The following is a 22,925-nucleotide window of genomic DNA, read 5'->3' on the forward strand; positions in this document are numbered from 1 at the left end:
TCTATTCGTATTTTTGCAGTATATATTAAAGTGTTGGACTACAATTCTTCTAATAAGAAGCAGACCATTTAGATATGGACAATTTTATCTTTACTATATAACATTAACTTGAGAACAAGAATTTATGACGACATAGTGGTGCTGCATCACTTGGAAAACAGCCACTCTAGTTTATATTACCCAATAATTTCTAATCATGTTGGAAACTATCATTTTAATTATAAATCATATTTTTCCACGAGTATTGCAGAAGGCTAAGCTAAGTCCTGCTTAGCTGGACTTGTATCAGCTATCTTGTATTCAACATTCGTTGCTATAGAAATTTTGATATTTGTAACATTATATGAGATTTCATAAAGAACTTTAAAAACTGATTTATAGGTGGCAGAATTGTATTTCTGAGAATACAAACCATATTTTGGGTGGATTTCAGACATGAACAAGATGAATGTTATCTTTAGAGGAAAATATGCTAAGCTACAATATTTGTAATACAGAATTTAATGATATTGAACACTTGCCCAGGTGGAAGAGGACCTTGGCTAACTGTAGGATGGGGCTGTGAAATTGGAGTTGCTGGCTGAACTTGTCTGCATATGGGTGGTGTAGCTAAAGGAGCCGCTGTAGGAAGAGCTGTCCCTGCAGTTCCTCCATCAGAACTTGGTTCTGATGCTGACGTGCTTGCGGTTGGCCCAGTTTCTTTATTAGCCCCTTCTGGTTCTGTGGAAGAAGGGCCATTGACACATGCTGCGGAGAATACAGATTGGAAAGAAGGCAATGATTACTTTTACTCTGATACATCAGAGAAAACCTGTAGGTTTCTATAAGGTACATGATAATAGTAGCATTATTAGATTTTTTTAAAAATAAAGAATGGTAAGTAAAAAAGCCTTTTAGAAAATACTTCAATATCAAAATTCATTTATAACATTACATTAAAAATTAGTGATTGATTGTTTTAAAAAAGTAGCTCCCAGTTAAATTTTAACCAATTCCATTTGAGAAACTGTAGTTTCAGAAAATTAAGATGAACAATTTGGGATACAAGTTCTCGTTCTCTTGATCAGAAAAAAGAAATTCTTAATGAGAATATTCACATTTGCAGGAGGCAATATATAAATATATACATTTGCAAAGCCAGGGATTTTTTGTGGGGGTGGGTGGGTCATGGAAAGAAAGAAAGAAAGAAAGAAAGAAAGAAAGAAAGAGAGAGAGAGAGAGAGAGAGAGAGAGAGAGAGAGAGAGAGAGAAAGAAAGAAAGAAAGAAAGAAAGAAAGAAAGAAAGAAAGAAAGAAAGAAAGAAAGAAAGAAAGAAAAAGAAAGAAAGAAAGAAAGAAAGAAAATTAATTTCAGTATGAAAAATTTATTATAGAAATATGGTAAAATCTTCCAAACATTAATCATCCATGTCTTAGCATTGTAAACTTCTCTTTATATAGTTTGAGAATGTTTTCCTGAAAGTCAGAAAGTTAAATAATGCAGTGGGCAATCAATAGCAATAGCACTTATACACTAGTTTACAGCGCTTTACAACCCTCTCTAAGCTGTTTACAGAGTCAGCATATTGCCCCCAATAATCTAGGTCCTCATTTTACCAAACTTGGAAGGATGGAAGGCTGAGTCAACCTTGAGCTGGTCAGGAACAAATTCCTGGCAACATTTGTAAGTAAAATAAACTCTGAACTCAAGAGAATTTGAAAACTTATCTCATACTGATATTCACATACCAACTGGAGCTGAAGGCCTACGCGGGGTGGGTGGTGGTGGTCGAGAGGGCCTGGGAGGTCTAGAAGGCTTGAAGCCACCATTTGCAATTAATGGAGAGTCACTGGTATTAGCCCCCTTGTTTTCACTGGAAACAGCAGTCTCACAACTGTCAATACTGCCACACCTTAAATAGAAAGGAAAACACAATTTATCCTTGAAAATTGAATTTGGCATCTAGATAAAAAGAGTTAAATTTCCAAATCAAATACTACTGTGCTCCATAATAGGGCAAAGGATCACTCAAGCTATTACAGTGTTATATGCTGATCTCCAGTGTTCCCTTCTGACAATGCCCATTGTCCCCACAATGAAGATGGTAAGCACTCTTATCATTTTACGTTGAAAAAGGGGAAGGAGAGCAAAACAGGTAAAAATAAACTTCATGAAAAAGGTGAAATTTCAATAAGGGCAGGTTATTTCCTGTGTTATTCTCAAAAGCAATTCTTGACATAAGAGATATCAAAGGAAAAGAAACAAAATAGTGTCGGGAAAATGTATCTCATTTTGCCTGAGATACTAGAATGGATGTTATAAGAAATAATGGGCTGGGATCAAAAACACTTGGGTGGGGCAACATCATGGAGACATTTGCATGAGCTGTCTGCACAGGTTCCTCGAATAGGCAGGAAGTCACTGTAGATTGTTATGGTTGGCCTTCATATAGCCAGAGTGACATGAATAATTCTGACAGCATAGTGCTGAAAGACGAGAAAGGATTTTATGACATTAGAACATAGATCCAATTCACCAAATATTAAACCATGTCATTGAATCAGTTTATATTTATCTGCTCTCTCTTAGTCTTTCTGAATTAGTCTATTTACTTTAAATGCATATTTAAATATAAAATTTAAATGCATTTATACTATAGCTAGGCCAGCAATGGTAAGATACAACTAGAACCACCTTACCTTGTTTCATTTTTTGCTTTGGAGCCATCATTTTGGTCAGGACCTTAAACATAAGGCAATACAAATTTACACCATTTATCACACTAAAAAGATGTAAATATTACATAATTATACCAGGCAACTTTATGCACCTAAATATCAATACTAAATATATGATAAAGTGGGACCATAGTTGTCCCACCAAAACAGAAGAATCCAGAACCAGGATCCACAAAAGAGTTCTTAGCTGAGCAACAGAGGAGGCTGGCAATTTTCAGCAATACCTCCTTTCACTTCAGTCCCTCATTATCCCTTCAGTGTTGCTGTTCTAGAGAATCCCCCACAATCAGGTAAGCTTTTTAGGGAGCTGAGAAGAGGGAAAGAAAATTCTGTGATTTTATATAAATTAAAATCAGAAAAGACGGAGTTTGTAGATGCCATTGCTTGTCTTTAATTAAACTATACATTGATGAAGACTGAAAATAAACAAAATTGCAGGAAGACTAAAGGCTATGGATAACACAGTATGGACAGTTATTTCTCAAATGGAAAAAATGGAATAATGGTGATTAATGTTAGTATCTTTTTTGATGAAGTAACATTTTTGAAATCAACTCCCCAGGGCAGTAACCTATCCATATTATCTCTTTGGATCAAAGGATAACTTTTATTTGCCTGGATTTTTTAATTAGCTATTTCGGACTTCATACATAAAAATAAAAACTTGAGAGATAAATATAAATTGATTGATAAAGAGAAATGATAATGTGATGTTTCTAAGACAGTATCAAAACATTATTTTTGAGAAAGAATTTGGTGGATGGCAAACTGGTCTAATATATACAAAATGGTCTAATACATTTTTCTTTATCCTGTTACTTTTTGATAACTTAGACTAAGTTCTTTTAATTCCTAGTTTATGTGCCTACAGTCAATGCAAATTGAAAATTATAAGTGATATAGCTCAACACTTTAAAAGAGCCACAGGAAGAAAAACAAGCACTAAAAGTAAAAATAGATATGGAATCTGAAAAAGTAGGTTTTTTATTAGAAACATTATCAAAGGCTTAAAGTAGAAAAATAAAATTTCAAAGAAAAATAAATTGATTCTGACAAGAAAATTTTGGTAAGATAAAATCCACTAAAGAGCTGACAACAATGAAAACTGATTCCTGACCACAGATCAGGTAGGGTTTTACAGTATCAGCAACATATGATGGATGGATGCAATATACAGTAGCTTGAGAAAAATATTTAGAAGTATTAACTAACAAACTGAATTACTGTCACTACTCTCCTGTTATTAAAAAAGAGCTTAACATACAGTACACATACATACAGTACACATACATACAAAGTATCTGTGCCATTTTTTTTCATGCTTCAGTGGTCACAAATCAAAAGTTAGAAGGGGAGATTGTTGCTAATCTTTTGCAACACCATGGCTCCCTGCCCTACAGATGGCTGAATACAAGAATTTATACTTAAGACTAGAGTCCCAGTGTCAATCATCTGAGGTCACCCACATCAGGAAACAGAAACTGAATGAAATAGGGCGTTGGTACTTACCTGACACGCCTGTTCTCTTTGAGCTGTGAAGAGCATCCAGTAGTGGGAGGTGCTTCAGTCTCTGCATGTCTAGGCTGGGCTTAATTTGTGGAACGCTCCTCCTCCTCCACAGGACTCCTCCCCAGCGTTCCCAGTTTTGCAAAGACGAGAGAAATAAATGCCCTCGCCCTCAATGCCTTAACAATTCGTTGGCCGAAACAGGACTCCACCAGACGGAAAAAGGGTGGGGCTGGATGCTCTTCACAGCTCAAAGAGAACAGGTGTGTCAGGTAAGTACCAACACCATTTCTCCCATGAGCTGTTCAGAGCATCCAGTAGTGGGACATACCAAAGCTTGGCCTGTCCTATGGGAGGGACTCCGTCTGGCCTGGAATCCCCTCCTGGTCCCCGTGGACCTATTGCAGAACTCTTCTGCCAAAGGAGACCTCAGCGGATGCAAACACATCTATTTTATAATGCCTAATGAATGGCGATGGATAGGCCCAGGTTGCAGCTCGACAAATTTCAGTTATTGGTGCCTGTGTGGCCCATGCTACCAATGTTGCGGCGCTCCTTGTTGAATGAGCTGTTATGCCCCTGGGCACCTGCAGTAATTGAGTCTGATACGTTTTCGCTATCGCGGCCTGTAGCCAATAGCCTATTGTAGAAGATGAGACCTTGCATCCCTGAGTATTGGGCTGAAACGACACAAATAAGGCTTCCGTTTTTCTGAAAGTCGCTGTACGGTTAATATATATTCGCAATGCTCGCCTCACATCAAGCCTATGCCATTGTAGTTCCAACCCCTGGGATGGTCTGGGACAAAAATGAGGAAGTATCAGCTCTTGTGCCCTATGAAAAACCAAGTTAATTTTGGTATAAACGTAGGATCAGGATGAAGGACCACCCGGTCAGAATGGAAAACACAAAGATCTTGTCTGATAGACAAAGCTGCAAGTTCCAAAATATGACAAGCAGAAGTGATCGCTACAAAGAAAACTACTTTATACATCAGAAATTGGAGACTTGACGATTTCAAGGGTTTGAAAGGGCCCTTAGTGAGTGCGACAAGGACCTTGTTAAGGTCCCAAGTGGGATAACGGTGTACTGCTGGAGGGTGTAAATTTGTGGCTCCTCGAAGGAAACTTCGTATGTGTGGATGATGGGAAAGAGTCACAAGTGAAAACTGATGCCAAGGTCGCCACCTGTCTTTTCAACGTATTAAGTGATAATCCCTTGTCAAGTCCCTCTTGCAAGAACTCTAGGATTTGAACCACAGATGGAGAGATGGGATTGAGACTTGGTACAGAAATATTTGCAGAAACTAGACCATGTGGCATTGTAAATGCGAGTTGTTGAGGGATGTCTGGCGGCTTGGATGATGGCGATAACTCTGTTGGAAAACTTTTCGCTCTTCAGACTCCGCTCAACCTCCAGACGGTCAGGTGCAACCATTGAGGGTCCAGATGTTGAAGGGGTCCCGGGGTTAGCAAGACCCTGTCTGGCGGAATTCTCCATGGTGTTGATACGGATAGACTGCGGAGGTCTGCAAACCACGGCCATCTGGGCGGGTAAGGAGCTACTAGAAGCAGCTCCGCCCTCTCGTCTAGCAGTTTCTGAATGACCTTGGAAAACAGTGGAAGTGGCGGGAATGCATACAAGAAGTCCCAGGGGCCAACGACAGCGGAGTGAATTGAAGTTCTCCGCTCCATGTGAGGGGTACCTGGAAAAAAATCTCAGGAGCTGAGCGTTGAGGGGGAAGCGAATAGGTCCACCACCAGCTGTCCAAATGTCCTGACCACCTCTTGAAACAGTCAGATGGAGGCACCACTCCGATTGATCGATCATGGCCCTGCTTAGCCAGTTTGCCTGTGTATTCAACAGGCCTGAAATGTGCTCTGCTCTGATGGAAAGTATGTTGCTCTCCGCCCAACGACACAAGTGCTCCGCTTCCCGCATGTTTCGACTGGGTGCCCCCGTTTATGTGAGCTTTGGCCGTTACATTGTCGGTCAATATTAGTATGTGCTGATTGCGTACCTGTGGAAGGAAGCTGCGGAGAGCCAGGTGTACTGCTCAAAGCTTCAGCCAGTTTATGCTGCACGACTATTCTATGGCGGACCAGTGGCCTTGGGTTGTGAATGATTGAAAGTGAGCTCCCCATCCAAACAGGCTGGCATCGGTGGTGATGGTAAGTCTGTGTGGTTCTTTGAAGAGGCAGCCTCTGTTGATGACTGGTCTGGTCCACCAGAGGAGAGATATGAGGACCTTTGATGGTACCTTGACCTTGTATTTGAGGTTGCTTCGGCCAGTGCGCTGGTATGGGAGCAGAAACCACTGGAGGGATCTAGTGTGGAGCCGGGTCCAAGGGATGATAGATATACATGAGATCATCTTGCCTAACAATTTTGATAGTTCCGCTAGGGACACCCTCTTAAGGCCCCTGATCTCCCTAACTAATTGCTGAATGCTATTTAGTCTATCTGCTGACAGGTAAACTTTGCCTTCCACCATATCTATGACTGCCCCCAGATGGGTTAACCGAGTTGATGGTGTTAAATGACTCTTTTTCCAATTTATTGAGAACCCGTGTTGTTGTAGGGATTGTAATATGTTCTGAGTATCTCTGCTTGATGATCGGAAGATGACAAAATCAAGATGTCATCAAGATAACGCTGGAGTCGTACGGGGATATCATGGAGATGAGCAGCTAGCGCTCGGAGAACCTTCCTGAAGGTCCTGGGGGCAGAAGCTAGTCTAAAAGGAAGGGCCACATATTCGAAATGGTGGTTATTATAACGGAATTTCAGAAATTTATAGTGGGAAGGCCGAATAGCAATATGTAGGTACGCCTCCGTCAGATCTATGGACGTAAAGATGTCACCCTTTCTGATGCAAAGTAAGATAGATTGCAGGGTGTGCATTTTAAACTTGTGATATACTAAGAAACTGTTGAGATGTTTCAGATCCAATATTGCTCTCCACCCCCCTGAACTTTTGGGGACAACAAAAAGATGTGAATAGAAACCTCGCCCTCGTTGATTGGTAGCTACTGGTTGGATGGCTCGCATGTCCAGATGGATATCTGTTTCCATAAGATTACGTTAACCGGATCTCTGGAAACAGGGCATGACATGAAAAAGTCTGGGGGAGTGGATTGAAACTCCAGCACAAGACCAAATCTGATTGTGTCTCTGACCCAGGAATCAGACGTTGAGGAGTCCCATTGGTCTGCGAATAATTTAAGGTGTCCACCAATGGGAGCCGGGTTCAGAAAGTTATCTTGGACGTCGGAAAAACCTATTTTCTGCTCCTCGAAAGGATCTCTTGGATTGGCCACCCCTTCTGTTCCTATCCCCGAAGTCGGATCTCTCTGGCTGCTGCCCTGGTCTGAATGATGGGGGTCTCTGGTATCTGGGTGAGAAGAATCCCTGATAAAAGGGCTGAAAGGATCCCCTCCAAAAGGACTGAGGGTTTCTAGAATCTGACTTCTGAAAATTTTCTTTTTGTTACGGGTTTCGATTAGCAGCGGGTCGAGGGCAGGGCCAAAGAGTCTGTTTCCCGCAATAGATGAAGCCAGCTTGCATTTGTGCTTAATGTCCACTTGCCAATGTTTTAACCATAGTAAGTGTCACGCTGTGACATGTGAGGTAATGGCCCTGGCTGAAAACTTGACCGCATGATAAATTGCATCAGCTGAGAATTCAGCAGCTGCTATAAGTTTTGCAATATCTTGGTGCGCTCTAATGTTGGAATTAGGGACATGCTCCCATAAGAGACAGAGCCACCTGAGAAGCATGGGTAAAGAAGGAAGCAGCCGTGGCCGCTCTGATGGCCCACGCATCAGACTGATGGGCCCTGCATAGGGCAAGTTCGGTCCATTTTTCCTCCGGCTTTAATGCCTCCAACACTTCACTGGGAATGGAGGACGAGGACACTAATCCCACTATAGGTTCGTCTACCTCGGGAGTATTCAACAATTTTGAGAAATAAGGGGCCAAATTAAAATATTTCCTGTTATATCCCATGGGGGTAGGGTACACCGCTGCAGACGCCCACTGTTTCTGTACCAACTTTGCAGCGGTGTATCCTGCCCACATGGGATATAACAGGTTCTGTACCAACATGTGAGGAACTGGAATCACATCTGCCTCGACTACCGGTTGGTTGAAAATTAGATCTTCTGGTCCCATTTCTGAAGGAGTTGGAGTGGTAGAAGGGGCCGACTTGTTCAGGCATGCAATGTTTTTTGCCTTAAACAAAAGTGATCTGAATAGTTGTGGGCGGAATAAGTCTGAGAATACCAGTTGATCAGGAATAAGGCCCTGATCCTCAGACATCCCACTTTCTAGGGGGTCTGCTTCTGATAGGCCGGGTCACTGTCATGTATTGATCCTGACCCAATCTGTTCCATTTGATCAATGCGATCCACTTCTTCTGCCTCCTTCTCCTCCTCCTGCGGCCCCTGGAGGGGCATGTCCCCCTGAAACTGTACCTGGGTATAGTGTTGCTCCGATCTGGTCAACGACCTTAGAGATTGAGAATCATAGTCTGTGGTTATTGGGTGTTCCCTGGTCAGAACTGCGTGTTGAAGACCTGCTGCGATTCCCTGGCAGATTGCCAGCTCCATCCACGCCATCATTCCCTCTGGAAATTCCTCTGGAAGAATGTCGTCTGTTGAAGACCGGCAGCCGTCAGAGTGAATGTAGCTTCAGGAGCCCTTCGCGTGGTCTGTGTTCCAGGTAACTGGGCCTGTTGACTCTGGGAAACCAAGCTGTGTCTGGATGAGAGGGAGAGATCTAGGGGAGGAGGAGGATGGGAAGAAGTAGACGGTACTGGACTCGGGGGCAGAAGGTCCTGTGAGGCTCTGTGTGCCTCCCTTACACACCTATCTATTTGCTTTTCTAATGCTTTGTGGCGCATGTTGGCATCCTTTTCTGAAGCTTTAGAATGACCTTTTGTCTGCTTGGATTTGTGCTGAGATTTAGATTTGACCCTTGATGTTGAGGTCTGAGAGCTACTACCGCCTGCCATTTTGAATTGAAAGAGATGCAGTATGTTTGTTATTCAAAGTGATACTGTTGAGGCGGATGGCATGCCCAGGGGCCTGATCCAAGAAGGGACCGGTTGCCCTGATAATATCTTATCCCCTTGTTTTTTGTTTTGTTTTTCAATTAAGATATATGTATATATGAGTTGTATCATAGTAATATCTTTCCTTATTAAGATATTAATACTGAATATCATTAATATTGTTGTTGCTGTTGTTATTATTATTATTGGAGTGAATGAAAGTCACCAATATATATATATAGATACAAATATATATATATATATCTAAATTAATAGAGAAACAGCTTGATATAGTGAATATCCAAACAGCCAAATTAAGAACTCCTGAAAGGCCAAGATAATAAAGAGAGGCCTTCAACAGCTTCCCTGCACACGTGGACACGGACCTGGGTGCTCACTGTTGTGCCACTGGGTGAGTAAGACTGTGAGGGTTAAGCCAACAATAATACATAGATGACCTTGAATCAAATAAGAAAACGAGGTATAATAATTCCTTAGGTTATCAGAAGGAAAAACCTCTGATTGGGAAGGAAAACTACCTCACACAGCTCAAGTTACAAATGGCACGGCCATGCAGTTTTTAAAAACAAAAGCAAAAACAATGGCCATTACTTCTGGCACGCATGCGCTTCCCAGCAACAAACTCCCGCCGCATGGGGAAATGCCTCCAACGGCTTCTCCTTGTGGCTAAAAGGAATGATGGGGAAAAGAGTGGAAAGAATTCTTACTGCTTTCCACACCAAGATGGCGTTCTGAGGGGAAAAATCAAATGATACGACTCGGATGAGAGTGAAAACTCCCACGCCGCTATTGCCGATATAGAGAATGGCAATGCGGAATCACAATGGCAGGGAATAGAACAAGCAGATGGGGGGGGGGGCTCGGAGCAATGCCAAAGCCGCCCGCCACTTCGGGCATGAAACAGCACTGCCTGAAAATGCAAATGACCTCTGACGACCAGATGGAGAGAACTAACGTCAGGAGATCGTAATGTGACTTGGAGGCTAAAACCCTGAAAAAACGAACTGGACTATATCCAAATCTGCTGAGTAATACTCCTGTTTCGGCCAAGGAAGAACAAAAAGCACTGCCTATCCACAACGAGGTTGAGCCAAAACTGGGAACGCTGGGGAGGAGTCCCATGGAGGAGGAGGAGCGTTCCACAAATTAAGCCCAGCCTAGACATGCAGAGACTGAAGCACCTCCCACTACTGAACGCTCTGAACAGCTCATGGGAGAATATGGAACTCTATTGTTTATAAAGGATAAAAGCAGAATTCTGAAAGCCTGGCAGAGTGGAGGTTTATAAGAATCTGAAACCGAACCCAATCAAGCCATAATGGTTGTTTGTCCAGAAACTGGCTGGTTTTCTGGTTACTCCTACGCTGATACTAGACATTGCTAATTCTGAATATTATTTATTACATGTATATGCCTCCAAATCTTCCAGGGACTTAACAAAAGTCAACAATTAAAACACCAACAGTATTGTCAGCAATTATACAATGAAATTATACAATGATAAATTTAAATAGTTTAAAATGATAAAATCTAACTTTTAAAATCTTGACATTATGATCCAATCTGGAACATGAAATCACAACACAGCAGTAATAAATAATTGATGGCAAATAACTTCCAAATGCCTCTGGAATAGTTTGGTCTTTACTACTATTGGGAATGTTATTAAAGGAAGAGATGAGTCTGAGATTATTTTTTGGGACCGGGCTATTCCAAAAGACTGGGTCCCTAACCAAAACACTTTAGTATCCCAAGCAGGGTTAAGATTGTCTGGTAGCTAAGACTTTCATCATGTTCACTGCAGTAAAATATAGTTTATTTAAAATTATGCTATTTAAAAATAGAATTGTTCTGGCAATTAAGGTGAAGCATCTATGGTTTCAACAGACTTTTCTCATAGGAAATACCTCAGAGTCACCTGAACAAAGATTGAGGGCTTTGTTTATGTGGCATAGATACTTTATAGAAAAATATTACTTACTTCTTATGCTTGAAGCATCACCATTAGTCAGAAGCTCAGGATCCACCTGCATACCATCTAGACAGACAGACAACTCTCCAATTCCATCAGTTGGTTCTTTGTCACCAGTAAGATCCATGTTCATAATCACTTCCTCAACTATACAAAAAACAGAAATAAACTATTAAAATGTTTTAACTGCTTAAAGCTAAGCAAATGGGTTAGAATTGTTAACAACATATTTAAATCCCCACATATGCATTTTGAAGGGTTGCTGATAATATTAACTGTAATTCAATGCTCCTTTCCTATTTTTCCACATTTATCTTTATATCAGCTCTTATCGTGCCACGCATACTTAAATAGTCTATGGAAGTAAATCTCATTGATGAAATGAGCTCTTACAATTGTTCCATTATTGCAGCAGCTGAAAAAGGCTTAGATATTTTGACATTCACCAAGAGCAGGGGTCGTCAAACTTTACAGCTTTAAGACTTGTGGATTTCAACTCCCAGAATTCCTCCTCCAGTCATGTTAGCTCAGGAATTCTGGGAGTTGAAGTCCACAAGTCTTAAACTTGCCAATTTGAAGACCCTTGACCAAAAGGACCACAAATATTTTTCAGATGTGCTACAGCAGATTTTTACCTGAATGGGCAAATCAGCAGCAAAGGTTCCTGCAAAAGTTTTTGTTACTGCATTTTAAAATAGGACTTCCACTCAAATCACTTGACTAATATGATAAAAAAGTCAGAGTTCTATTTCAACTCATGTATTTCTGTATAATTTTAAGTATCAACATCTTTTAGAAACATCATCATCACCATCAGTTTTAAATATATACAGACATTATAAAATTGGGAACATCCTTCCAGGGAAGAAATGGCAAAATGAAGATAGCTTTGCTAAAAGTAAAGCTGATAACCACAATGGAATGAAGAGCCAACAAATAGACTGGCTCATCATAATTAATCTCCAAGCAAGGAGAGGACTTGAGATTGTTAACAAGTTCTTGAGACAATTGCTCTGGCTTGTTTCCACTCAGTCTCTGGGCAGAAAGGCATGTGTCAACCCCAAGCCTGGATTCTTCAATCACCACACTGGAGAAGAACTGCTTTTCCCTCCAAACAGATTATTTCAAATTCAATTGTTTTAATTTTGGAATTATTGGCATGCCTGTATCAGACACAGCTATCCTGTTAATTCTTTTTTTAAAGAGGGCTCCACATATATGTAAAAGTATACAATTTTCAGTAATTTGTTGCTACATACTTACGTTTCATGTTATTTGCTTTTAGTGTCTCCTGAATATCTAGAGTGGCACTTCCAAGTAAGATATCTGACTTCAATGTCTGGTGACTCCATACACGAAAATGAAGCTTGCTAACAGGGGAGACAATTCTAAAAAAGCAGAAACAAATATCAAATATACATATTATGCAACATACAAATCTTTTTTAATTATCTCAAAACAATATGAGTAATTTTGAGTTCTTTCCTCCTACAACTGTTTACCCTACTCTAGAAGTCATTCCAGTAAACTGCTTATTTTTCTTTTTCTTTGCCATTTTTCAAAAAATTATTTGTTTTGTTTGTAAGATCTGATGCAGTATTATTTCATTCAATCGGTTTACAATTTATCCAGGAAGTTATACAGCGCAGGGATGCCCTCTTTCAGCTCTTTGTGTTTCCGTGTCTCGCTGACCACTTGAGAAGGACGGCTGAGGCTGTCAAAGGGATCTGCGGAGAAAATCTGCCAGTGATCAAAACACACTGCGGGAAAGCCTGGCCTTCGGTGTTTGATCTCAAGTCGGCCGTGAAACCAAAAGATTTGTTCAAAGGCAGGTAGGCCTTTTCTAAGCAACTAATAATATGTCAAAAAAGCTGTTTAAGGTTTTGACATTTGCTTTGCTTAAACTGTAATGTACTTTGTCAATTTTGGCCTTTAATTGAACTAAAAGGGGGGTAAATTTCTGAAAACAATAATGTCCGATATCTACAGATGATGCAACCAACTATTACAGTATTGATCATTCCTGGATTTGGTTTTTCTTGAAATGTTTTAGCATTTTTGTTGGTACAATATATAGTAGAATATCCAGAATCTTAGAAGTATCTCTAGAAGTATTTGTTTTATTGATTTTCAAAATTTTTATCCATTATTCTAATGGATGCTAAACTGATAACTGATATACACGCTGTTACTGAGAAACAATACATTGATGTTTCTTCTGACACTTACTTGTAAAAAAACCTCCCTGGCAGTATCTCTCCCTGAATTTTGGATTAGTATGCACAATAAGTGCCAAGAATTTAAAGAGAAAGCTATGAACATACTGATTCCATTTACAACAGTTAGTCAATGTTTTTCTGCAGTTGTGGTTAGAAAAAATAAAGATCAATCAAAAGTAAATGTGAAATGACAATTGAAAGTAGCTATCTTAAAATGAAACCTGAATTGCAGGAGTTATAGAAAAGTTAGCAAGCTTCCCATTTAAAATAACTAATTTCATTTCCAATTAAACGGCATTCTTTTATAAAGTTTTAATGGTTGTAAATTGCTTTGATAAAGACATTAACATTAACATTTAGTACACACTGATGTGTACTTCTTTCCCTGTTTAATCCCAATTAAGTCATTTGTTTTATTCTTTAGGGTCAGGGGATTTGAACAAATTCATTTATTATTTTAGACAGTCATGGCATTAGGTAGCCTGAGAACTCTAGGCATTTATTGGGTTTAGAAGGCTGCCCAAATGGAAATTTTCTCCATTTATTTGTGGACTAATAGGCAGAAAATAGTAATTACTAATGAAATTACTAATGAAAGTAAGAACTTCTAAGATGTTTGATAGGTTATGTAAACTGGGTAAATGTGTTTAAATGTATCCAACAAATTTAAATAAACAAAATTCTGTATGCCCATAAACATTTATACTCCTTCCTTATAAGCACTGCATTTTTCCATTATCAATATTCATCCCATAATATTATCTGATTGTATTTCTATTTTTCTTAGAATGAAACAATATGTCTAAACTTACACTGTAAGATGCTGTTTCCATTTTGGACTGTTGGTATTGTTGCATTTTTCTGTCTTCTTTGACTGACCATCAACCCAAACTTCCACATATGGGCTGGGTCCGAACCACTTGTTTTTGTTTTCTTTCAACTTTGCAGAAATAACTTGAAAAATAAGAGAGAACAACATGGTCAAAAATGATCCACAGATAGATATCACATTGTTTCATATTACTCTGTTTAAGTCAAGGAATGAAGCATTTATTACAGCAGAACTAGATCAAACCTAAACTGAAAGATTGGAAAGATGTTCAATATTTAAAATAGATAGCAGCATCATAACACAGATTATAAACACTTTATTTAGAATGCTGGAAAGTATGTTATAGCTCCTGAAGCATGCATTTTATTTGAATAAGCTAAATATGAGAATGAATATTAATAAATGTTTATATTCACTCCACCCATGTGCATATGTATAGTTTCTGACATTTATAGGTTGCTTATTAGTCAAAATTATATTGTGTATAGAACAATTTTTTATTTTGTATGTAGATCTTATGAGGTTTCTGAAGGATATTATTTTCATTTAAAAATTGTTCTAGGCTTATTTTAGGTGCTTAGAAACTTAAATGTAAATGTAAACACATTTAAAATATGTATGTATATATGTATGCATGATTTGTATTAATTTTACAAATAACTCAAGGCAGTGAACATATTCAACATACCTTCCTCCTCTTATTGTCCCCACAACAACTCTGTGCGGTTAGTTGGGGTAGAGAGAATGTGAGGCCCAAAGTATATAGTGATATCAATAAACAAGTCAAGTGAAAAATATACAGCCCATTAAAATCTTGGAGTTTTTCCAATACATTTTAACATACATATATTTGATCTTCATTTCAACTATATTGATAAAGGAGATAAAATACAATGAATACCATGCACCATTTACATTTTATAATCCATTGTGTAATTACACAATGGATTATAAAATGTAAATGGTGCATGGTATTCATTGTATTTTATTAAATAGATGAAAATTCTGCATGGAGGAAAAAGTAAGCACGTTGTTATATTTATCGCTAGCTCAGCTCAGGTGGACATGACATGGAGATTTCAAACCACTACCAAGGCCAGTCTGTCCAGGCAAGTTCAGCAGAACAGCAGAATGTAAGATATTGAAAGAAATCTTTAAGATTCCCAGACTTGCATCACATGACCTACAGGTAGCTCTTACCACTGCTGATGTCACAATGCATGAATCTACCATTAGAAGGAAACTGTACCAATTAGATTTACACAGAAGATATGCCAGGAGGAAACATTTGCTATCCAAAAAAAACCAAACCGCAAACCAGAGCAAAACTAAACGTTGTTCCTGAACACTAGGCAAAAACCAGGATTTCTAGAAAAATGTACTTTGAAGAAATGAACCAAAGATAGTTATTTGGTCACAGTATCAGAACAAATGCCTGATGAAAATCAAAGACAGAATTTCATTAGAAGAACCTGATATCAACTATAAAGCAGGTTGGTGGAAATGTTATAGTTAAAGGTTGTTTTGCTGCATCAGGGCCCGAGAAGCCCACCATCACAAAATTTTATTTATTTATTTGTTTATTTATTTTTCTCTATTAAATTTGTTTGCTCTCACCACAAGGTGACAATACAAGGAAGGAAGGAAGGAAGGGGGGGGGAGGGAAAGACGGAAGGAAGGAAGGAAGGAAGGAAGGAAGGAAGGAAGGAAGGAAGGAAGGAAGGAAGGAAGAAAGAAAGAAAGAAAGAAAGAAAGAAAGAAAGAAAGAAAGAAAGAAAGAAAGAAAGAAAGAAAGAAAGAAAGAAAGAAAAATTTCTGGAATGGGCAAGTCAAAATATGGATCTCAATCCCACTTAGAGGCTATGGGGGTGATCTGACACAGGTTACAAGAAAGCCTTCAAACATTGTTGAAAAAAAATTATATTGAGAAATGGGAAAAAAATCTTTGCAGTCGATGTCAGAGTTCAGTTGACAGTTAAAAGAAACACCTATTTGATGTTGTTTCTGCCAAATGGGGCAATGCCAGTATTAGATCTAAGTGTTATCTATTATTATAAGTATTATATATACTAAGTATTATGTACATAGATCTAACTATTAGATCTAATTTCACATGAATATCATTTGTTAGGAAGCTAGGTTTCATCTGGGTGCCTTGTTGGGGTGTGTTTGAGCTGGAGGTATCAGGGGGGATCTGTTTGTGCCCAGGTGTTTGCCTGGCTAGTGGTGTGGAGATTTTTTTGTTTGTGAGTGCAGGCTTCCAAATAATTGACAGTCTGGTGGAATCATCTCTTCTATTCATGCTTTCAGCTCCTTTTTCAATCTCTATGGCTTCTCTGATAATTCTAATTGCTAGAACCAAACGCCTGGCAGACAAGACACACATAAAGACTGAACTATGCACCCTGACTAAAGTACTGACAGCCAACAGCTTCCACAAAAGCAAAATCACCGGCTTGATCCACAAAAACACACTGAGACATAATGGGGACCTAGAGATGAACAGACCCATGGAACAGCTGTCCTGCCCTACATAATAGGTACTACAGACAAAATCAGTAAGATACTACACAGGCATCACATCAAGACTGCCTTCAAAACAGACAGAAAAATAGCAGCCATCCTTAGAAACCCCAAAGATAAAATTGACGTGGAAAACCAAGGCATATATGAAGTCCCCTGTGCATCATGCCCGGCCACATACATTGGACAGACCAACAGAAGAATAAATACTCGCCTGGATGAACACAAGTCCTCACTAGTCCAACACATGAAAGACACAGGTCATAGCATCAACTTCAATGGCACCAAAACCCTAGCCACTACAGAAAACCCCAGCCACAGAATTATCAGAGAAAACCCTAACCCTAACCCTAACCCTAGCCAGGCAAACACCTGGGCACAAACAGATCCCCCTGATACCTCCAGCTCAAACACACCCCAACCAGGCACCCAGATGAAACCTAGCTTCCTAACAAATGATAGCTGTCCATTTACCCGGAGCCAAGCTGCACTAAAAGCCTCCAATACAGGAACACAATGTTGCCAGCCAATCAAGACACAAAAAAGCCACAAAACAGACAGAAGATATTAGAAACACCAATCAAGCAGAACACAGCAAACTCCAAGACCAATAAACACAGACCAAGACTCCCAACCAATCAGGATGAAGAAAAAACCATTCTGGCACAGCAGTAGGCTAGCCCCAAATTTAAAACTGAAACAACTGTAAAAGTCTGACTCACAGAGGAACACAATGCAGAAGCCTGAGGTTTGGCTGATGAGATTCTGCTGAAACATTGCTACAACTTTAAAAGCACAACTATAACGACGTGGGAAAATACCTGAACAAAGCTGAATACCATATATATATACATGTATGTATGTATGTGTGTATATATATATATATATATATATATATATATATATATATGTATGTATATGTATATATGTATATGTATGTATGTATACACACACACACACACACACATATATATATAATAGTGACAGAATTAGGCTAACAGCTAACATTCCCCCTAACCATTTTATTTTGATATTAACATCACTATATGATCTCAATTTGATTAAAAAAGTGTCAAGTCTCTCACTTCAATTACAAAAATGCAAGGGAACATTAGTTTTTGTCATCCCTGCCAAATTTAGAACACTCCTGCTAAGTAGTGATTTTTAGGCCAAGCAAGAAAATGAGCTTATGCCACAAGATTAATATTCAATGTAACATAACTTTCTTTTCAGAAATGTTAAATCATTTGTTTAAATTTATATAGCTGAACAATCTCAGATTTGTGGCTCAACTGATTGAAACAAGAAGGAACAGTAAACAAAATTAAGCAAAAAGGAGTCAGTATATATACTGCTTATAAAAAACATTAAAAGGTAGAAAATGTATTTGGTGACAGTACAATCAATGCATCACAACCCATACAGATAGTCCTCATTTAGCAAAGACATTTGGGACTGGCAACTTGGTTGTTAAATGAAACGGTGGTAACTGAAGTATGATTTCAGTTCTCACTTCAGTTTTCCTTTGCTTTACAGTTTTGTGAAGGTGGTAAAAGCAAGGATTGGTTGCAAAGTTACTTTTTCATCAGTATCATCATTGTGAATATTCAATATAGAAGGCAGTCACTAAACAAGAACTATTTATACAACCGTCTAACAGGTTCTATACCATAGTCAGATTCCCAAGCATGATGGCAAAGCCATGTCTTCAGAATCTTTGGAAAGCCTAGGAAGGGCATGGAAAAATGACCTCTCATTTTCTGCCCCTATTATATATACCAACATCATTTTACCAATTATATTCATATTTTTTATCAACAAGGCCTCTTTATGAGGGTTGCAATGTATGCAGATGAAGTGTCCCTAGTGCAGAATATAGGATATGGATGGACAAGGGCACGAAAGGAAGATTTCGTTGCCTGCCTCCATCGCTCCATTCCCTTGCATTCACTCAAGGTTTTCCAGAGGGCTGATTCACTCACAGGCCAGCACAGTTCGATGTTAGCTAATGGAAACGTTAGCTGATCGTGTTGAGTGTCCATTAGTTAATGCAGCTCTAGGTCACCATGTAGATCAGGCCAACAAAGTCATATTCCTAAGCAGGATTTTATGCAAGATGATTTCCATATCCGCTATGTTTCTCCTAAATACTTTCAATGTTTTTTAGTTTGGAATTTCAGTTTCAGTACATATTTTTAATCACCTGAGGAATCCATAGCAGTAGCTCTGATAGCACACGGTACGTCAAATATTTTTTCGCAGTTTCTTCTGATCAAAATCTGTCCTTATCTGATCAAGTCATACAAACGCTAACAGCTATATTAGCATCAACATAAAAGTGATGGTAATTCCCATGGAAGAGGTAAAAAAAATCTCCTAGTTCAGAAAATAAAATCTCTCCAATAGACAGTATAAACTTTTGCCTTTGGTATCCTAACTGATTAAAGGAAGACTTTCATTTAGAAGTCCCTAATATATGCAAAAGTCATGAGTACTTAAAAAGGCAGTGCTTCTAAAATATTTCTAAAACAGAACAAACTTTAAAAAGAAGATTCAGCATATATTCAGAATGATACTCATGTACTTCTCTAGTACAATGGACTACTGTACTTCAGGGCTGGGATTCAAAAATTGTAAAAACCAGTTCTGTGGACGTGGCTTAAGGTGGTGGGCGTGGCTTGGTGGTCATGTGACTGGGTGGACATGGCTTGTCATTTTATTGGCTAGGTGTGGCCAATTTAATATCGCTCACATCGAGACACGTATCTCCTCGCCCGGCCTCTCATGACTGTGGGGATGCTGCAACAGTCGTAAGTGTGAAAAATGGTCATAAGTCAATTTTTTCAGTGCCATTGTAACTTTGAATGGTCATTCCACACAAGCAAAGTACCAGCAAAGAAGGGGGAAAAAACTCCAGAGATTTTCCTGAGACAGGAAGTCTGGTCCTGCCAAGAAGGGTTAATGGAGAGGCAATTTCTGTAAGCAACACCCGAATGTTTCCTTCCTGCCTTCCTTACAGAATTAGACCAGTAATTTCTTCTAACAACCAGTTCTCCAAACTGCTTAGAAAGTTAACAACCAGTTCTATCGAATAGGTGCGAACTGGTAGAATCCCACCCCTGCTGTACTTCTTACTTTGAATTATTGCAAAGTCCAAATGAGAACTGGCTAGAGATCAAGTGAACATTAGCAGAGCTTCTCCCTCCAGGAATGAGTGCACAAGATGAATTTGTATACTTTGTCTTGATGTGTCAAGTCCAGAAGGACACACAATTTGTGCAACAGCTCTATTGAGGAGTAGTCTATTGACAGTTAAAGACAGCAACTCTCTAGAACCAGGTGACCCCAAACCAGAGACACTTTCTTTATATGGGGCTGCCCTTGAAGATCATCCCCCAAAATTCAACTGGTCCAGAATGCAGCAGTTGTCATCTGGTGGGATCTAGCAAGCAAGTTTTCTCCATAGCTTCACCTATTGTATGGAATAGGGTAGATATAAAGCTGAGATAGGGAAAACTGTATATTTCTTGCTTCCTGAATGCTGTTAAGACATAGCTCTTCCCTCAGGCATTGTGTCATTATGTAAAGTGAGCTAAAAAAATTTTTCCTTGCGAGGATAATACCATGGCATTGGTGATGTATTAGAGTTTTAATCTTGTATTTTTATTATTGTATATTTGTTTAATTCGTGGAAAATAACTATGTAGCTAAGAGGTGATACTGATTTGATAGCACATAATCAATTAATCTGTTTGTTAATTACCTAATGTTTCTTATATAATAAAACATGTAACATTTTTCAAACATAATAAAAAAGAAACAGAACGTATTTGGTGATGCTGTCAAAGAGAAAGTATCTGAATCAAACCACAGGACTGATAGACAGACTTACCAGTTACCTGAAGCTGTGATTTCATAGTTGGTCCACTGATACACTCTGAGTTTGACCCATTCCCAGCCATACCATAGGAAGGAACATGAACCTAGGTAAAGAATTCAATAAAAATACTATTTTAAGAACAAACGCTGCACTCCTTAACAACATGGTAGGACAGTCAAGTGTATATATAAACTGGTTAAATCAAAGAAGCACCAGAAGCACATAGTCAATAAAGAATATGTGTTCATGAAACACAGAAATGAAGCAGCAATATTAATTGAAGGTAATTAAGACTATTAACACAATTATCAACAGCTCTTAGTATTTGATAAGGTAAATAATAAAAATGGTCTCCTTTTGTCCTATCCCAGACAGATCCTTGTTAGCAAAACAATCAGTAGCAAGGAAGGAATGAGATGGGTGGTCTAGAAACATGAAATATAAATAAATAAAAATAAAATAAAGGAGAAAGTAAAATAGCCTTAACATGGAACAAAGTAAGGATATGCAAATTATAAAGTAGAATAATAATTACTATAATGCCAGGCAGGTAAGTCCAAGAAAAACAATCACTAGATTAATTTTACAACTTCCTAATTCAACCTAATTAGGATGTTGCCACCTTATTCAACATATTGTATTTTACAAGTCTTCTACTTGACCTAAAATTTAGATAGCCACTACATCTCTTAAAAATAATGTCAGGATAGTGTGGCCCAAATTTACATAAATGAAAGACTACTATGAAGCTCAGTATAAATTTATATATATTTTTGGTTGTTGTTTTAGGAGTTAAAAGTAGGTGGCATTTCTTCCATTTTCAAATAGATCTTACAGTGGTTACACATAGGTTTTGAAAGATATCCCACAGAAATCAATAACGAGCAATCCTTCACAACAGCCAAATAATTAATTAAACATTTTATGTGATATATTAATAACATGTACTTGAGCAACTATTTTCCCCACTCCAAGTATTTGCTTAGACTGGTTGCTTTTGCTTTGCATGGTTATCTGCAAGGTAAAATATGAATCTTCATAACTCCTATATTATGTGGAGAAGCTCAAGATTGTCTTCATTTTTCTTGTGAAAATCCTATGCTTTTTTAAAACTTGCACAGCTAGCTCAAAACATATTAGCAGATCTCAAAGTAGCTGAGAAAAGAATCTAAAGTTCTACTTCCAAATCCTTAAGTTCATGAATGTGTGGGTTTTCTTTAGTTAATTTTCCAATCTTTATGTCACCCACCCACCCCTTCATTTTTTTGGAAATGCACAAAGAAAACAATTAAGATATTCTTCTTACTAACTAATATGACTTTGTATTAGAGAGAAGGAGTACTCTGGCAAAGTGACCCATTAACATTTGTCTTTTTTTACACAAAAAGAGCCCATGAATGATGCATACAAATGAGCATAAAAACTACAGAGGATAGAAAGAAGCCAAATCCTCTGTATCCTTCGTTCTCCCTGCAATCAATTCTCAATTCCTACTTCCCCAAAGCAAATATTTCTGATGGTGAAAGAATACATAAAATTCACTAATTTTGCAAAGAACAAGTCAGGTTTTGCTTGTTGTTGTCAGATCTATGGTATGACAAATGGAATAAATATATACTCTTTCCCAAGAAAACTGAACTGACTGCCATTGGGCTTTTAAATGGTTTTTTGTTTTACAGAGAAAAAAAAATGCAGGCATAAGCCTGTGAATAACTATCCTTAAAGGTGAGTCTTCATTGTATTCTTTCCAATATTAGATAAAAGTTGGCTGGTTATTCTGCCCTCAGTCTCCAGCTGCAAGATGGAAATCCGTGATGTAACAATTAAAGACAATATGTTTAAGATTGTTTGAATATTTAAAAGTATAAAAATTAAAAGGTTTCTGCATAAGCCAGTCTTGGTGGTTCCAGAGGTTATTGACACACTGGGTGCCGTACCAATTTGTTTGAAAGTTCTTAAAAAATATGCATATTGACAAAAGTTGCAACTGTCAATTACAAAAAGTTACACTACTTGGTTCCATACATATATTACACTGATACATTACAATATCTTACAATATCCCTTGGGAAAAACTCAATGGGTATGAAGGCCAACACTAGCTAAAGAGCCGCAGCTCTAATTTTATATTTTTGTGAACATAATAATAATATTGGCATTGACAAAAACCACCAATTGCAAAAGGCAGCTTTACTTGCAATC

General features: G+C 38.4%; 1 protein-coding gene across 7 annotated transcripts in view; it reads right to left on the reverse strand.

The window, feature by feature from the left end:
* Positions 1–22,925, reverse strand: part of ITCH (itchy E3 ubiquitin protein ligase) — a 63,118-nt gene that overhangs the window by 24,131 nt on the left and 16,062 nt on the right. For 4 of the 7 annotated variants that reach the window (XM_026697633.2, XM_087929141.1, XM_087929142.1 and 1 more), the window contains 7 exons: positions 20,736–20,826; positions 14,301–14,442; positions 12,533–12,657; positions 11,279–11,416; positions 2,679–2,721; positions 1,728–1,891; positions 522–747 (listed from right to left, as the gene is read on the reverse strand). In XM_026697633.2, the coding sequence (XP_026553418.1) occupies positions 522–747; positions 1,728–1,891; positions 2,679–2,721; positions 11,279–11,416; positions 12,533–12,657; positions 14,301–14,442; positions 20,736–20,805 (908 nt within the window). In that variant the 5' untranslated portion in view covers positions 20,806–20,826. The remainder of the gene's footprint in view (positions 1–521; positions 748–1,727; positions 1,892–2,678; positions 2,722–11,278; positions 11,417–12,532; positions 12,658–14,300; positions 14,443–20,735; positions 20,827–22,925) is intronic. The other 3 variants (XM_087929144.1, XM_087929140.1, XM_087929145.1) reach the window with 2 other exon arrangements.

The sequence above is a fragment of the Pseudonaja textilis genome, chromosome 3 (assembly GCF_049901715.1).
Source record: "Pseudonaja textilis isolate UNSWEBS1 chromosome 3, rPseTex1.2, whole genome shotgun sequence".
NCBI classification, from domain to species: domain Eukaryota; kingdom Metazoa; phylum Chordata; class Lepidosauria; order Squamata; family Elapidae; genus Pseudonaja; species Pseudonaja textilis.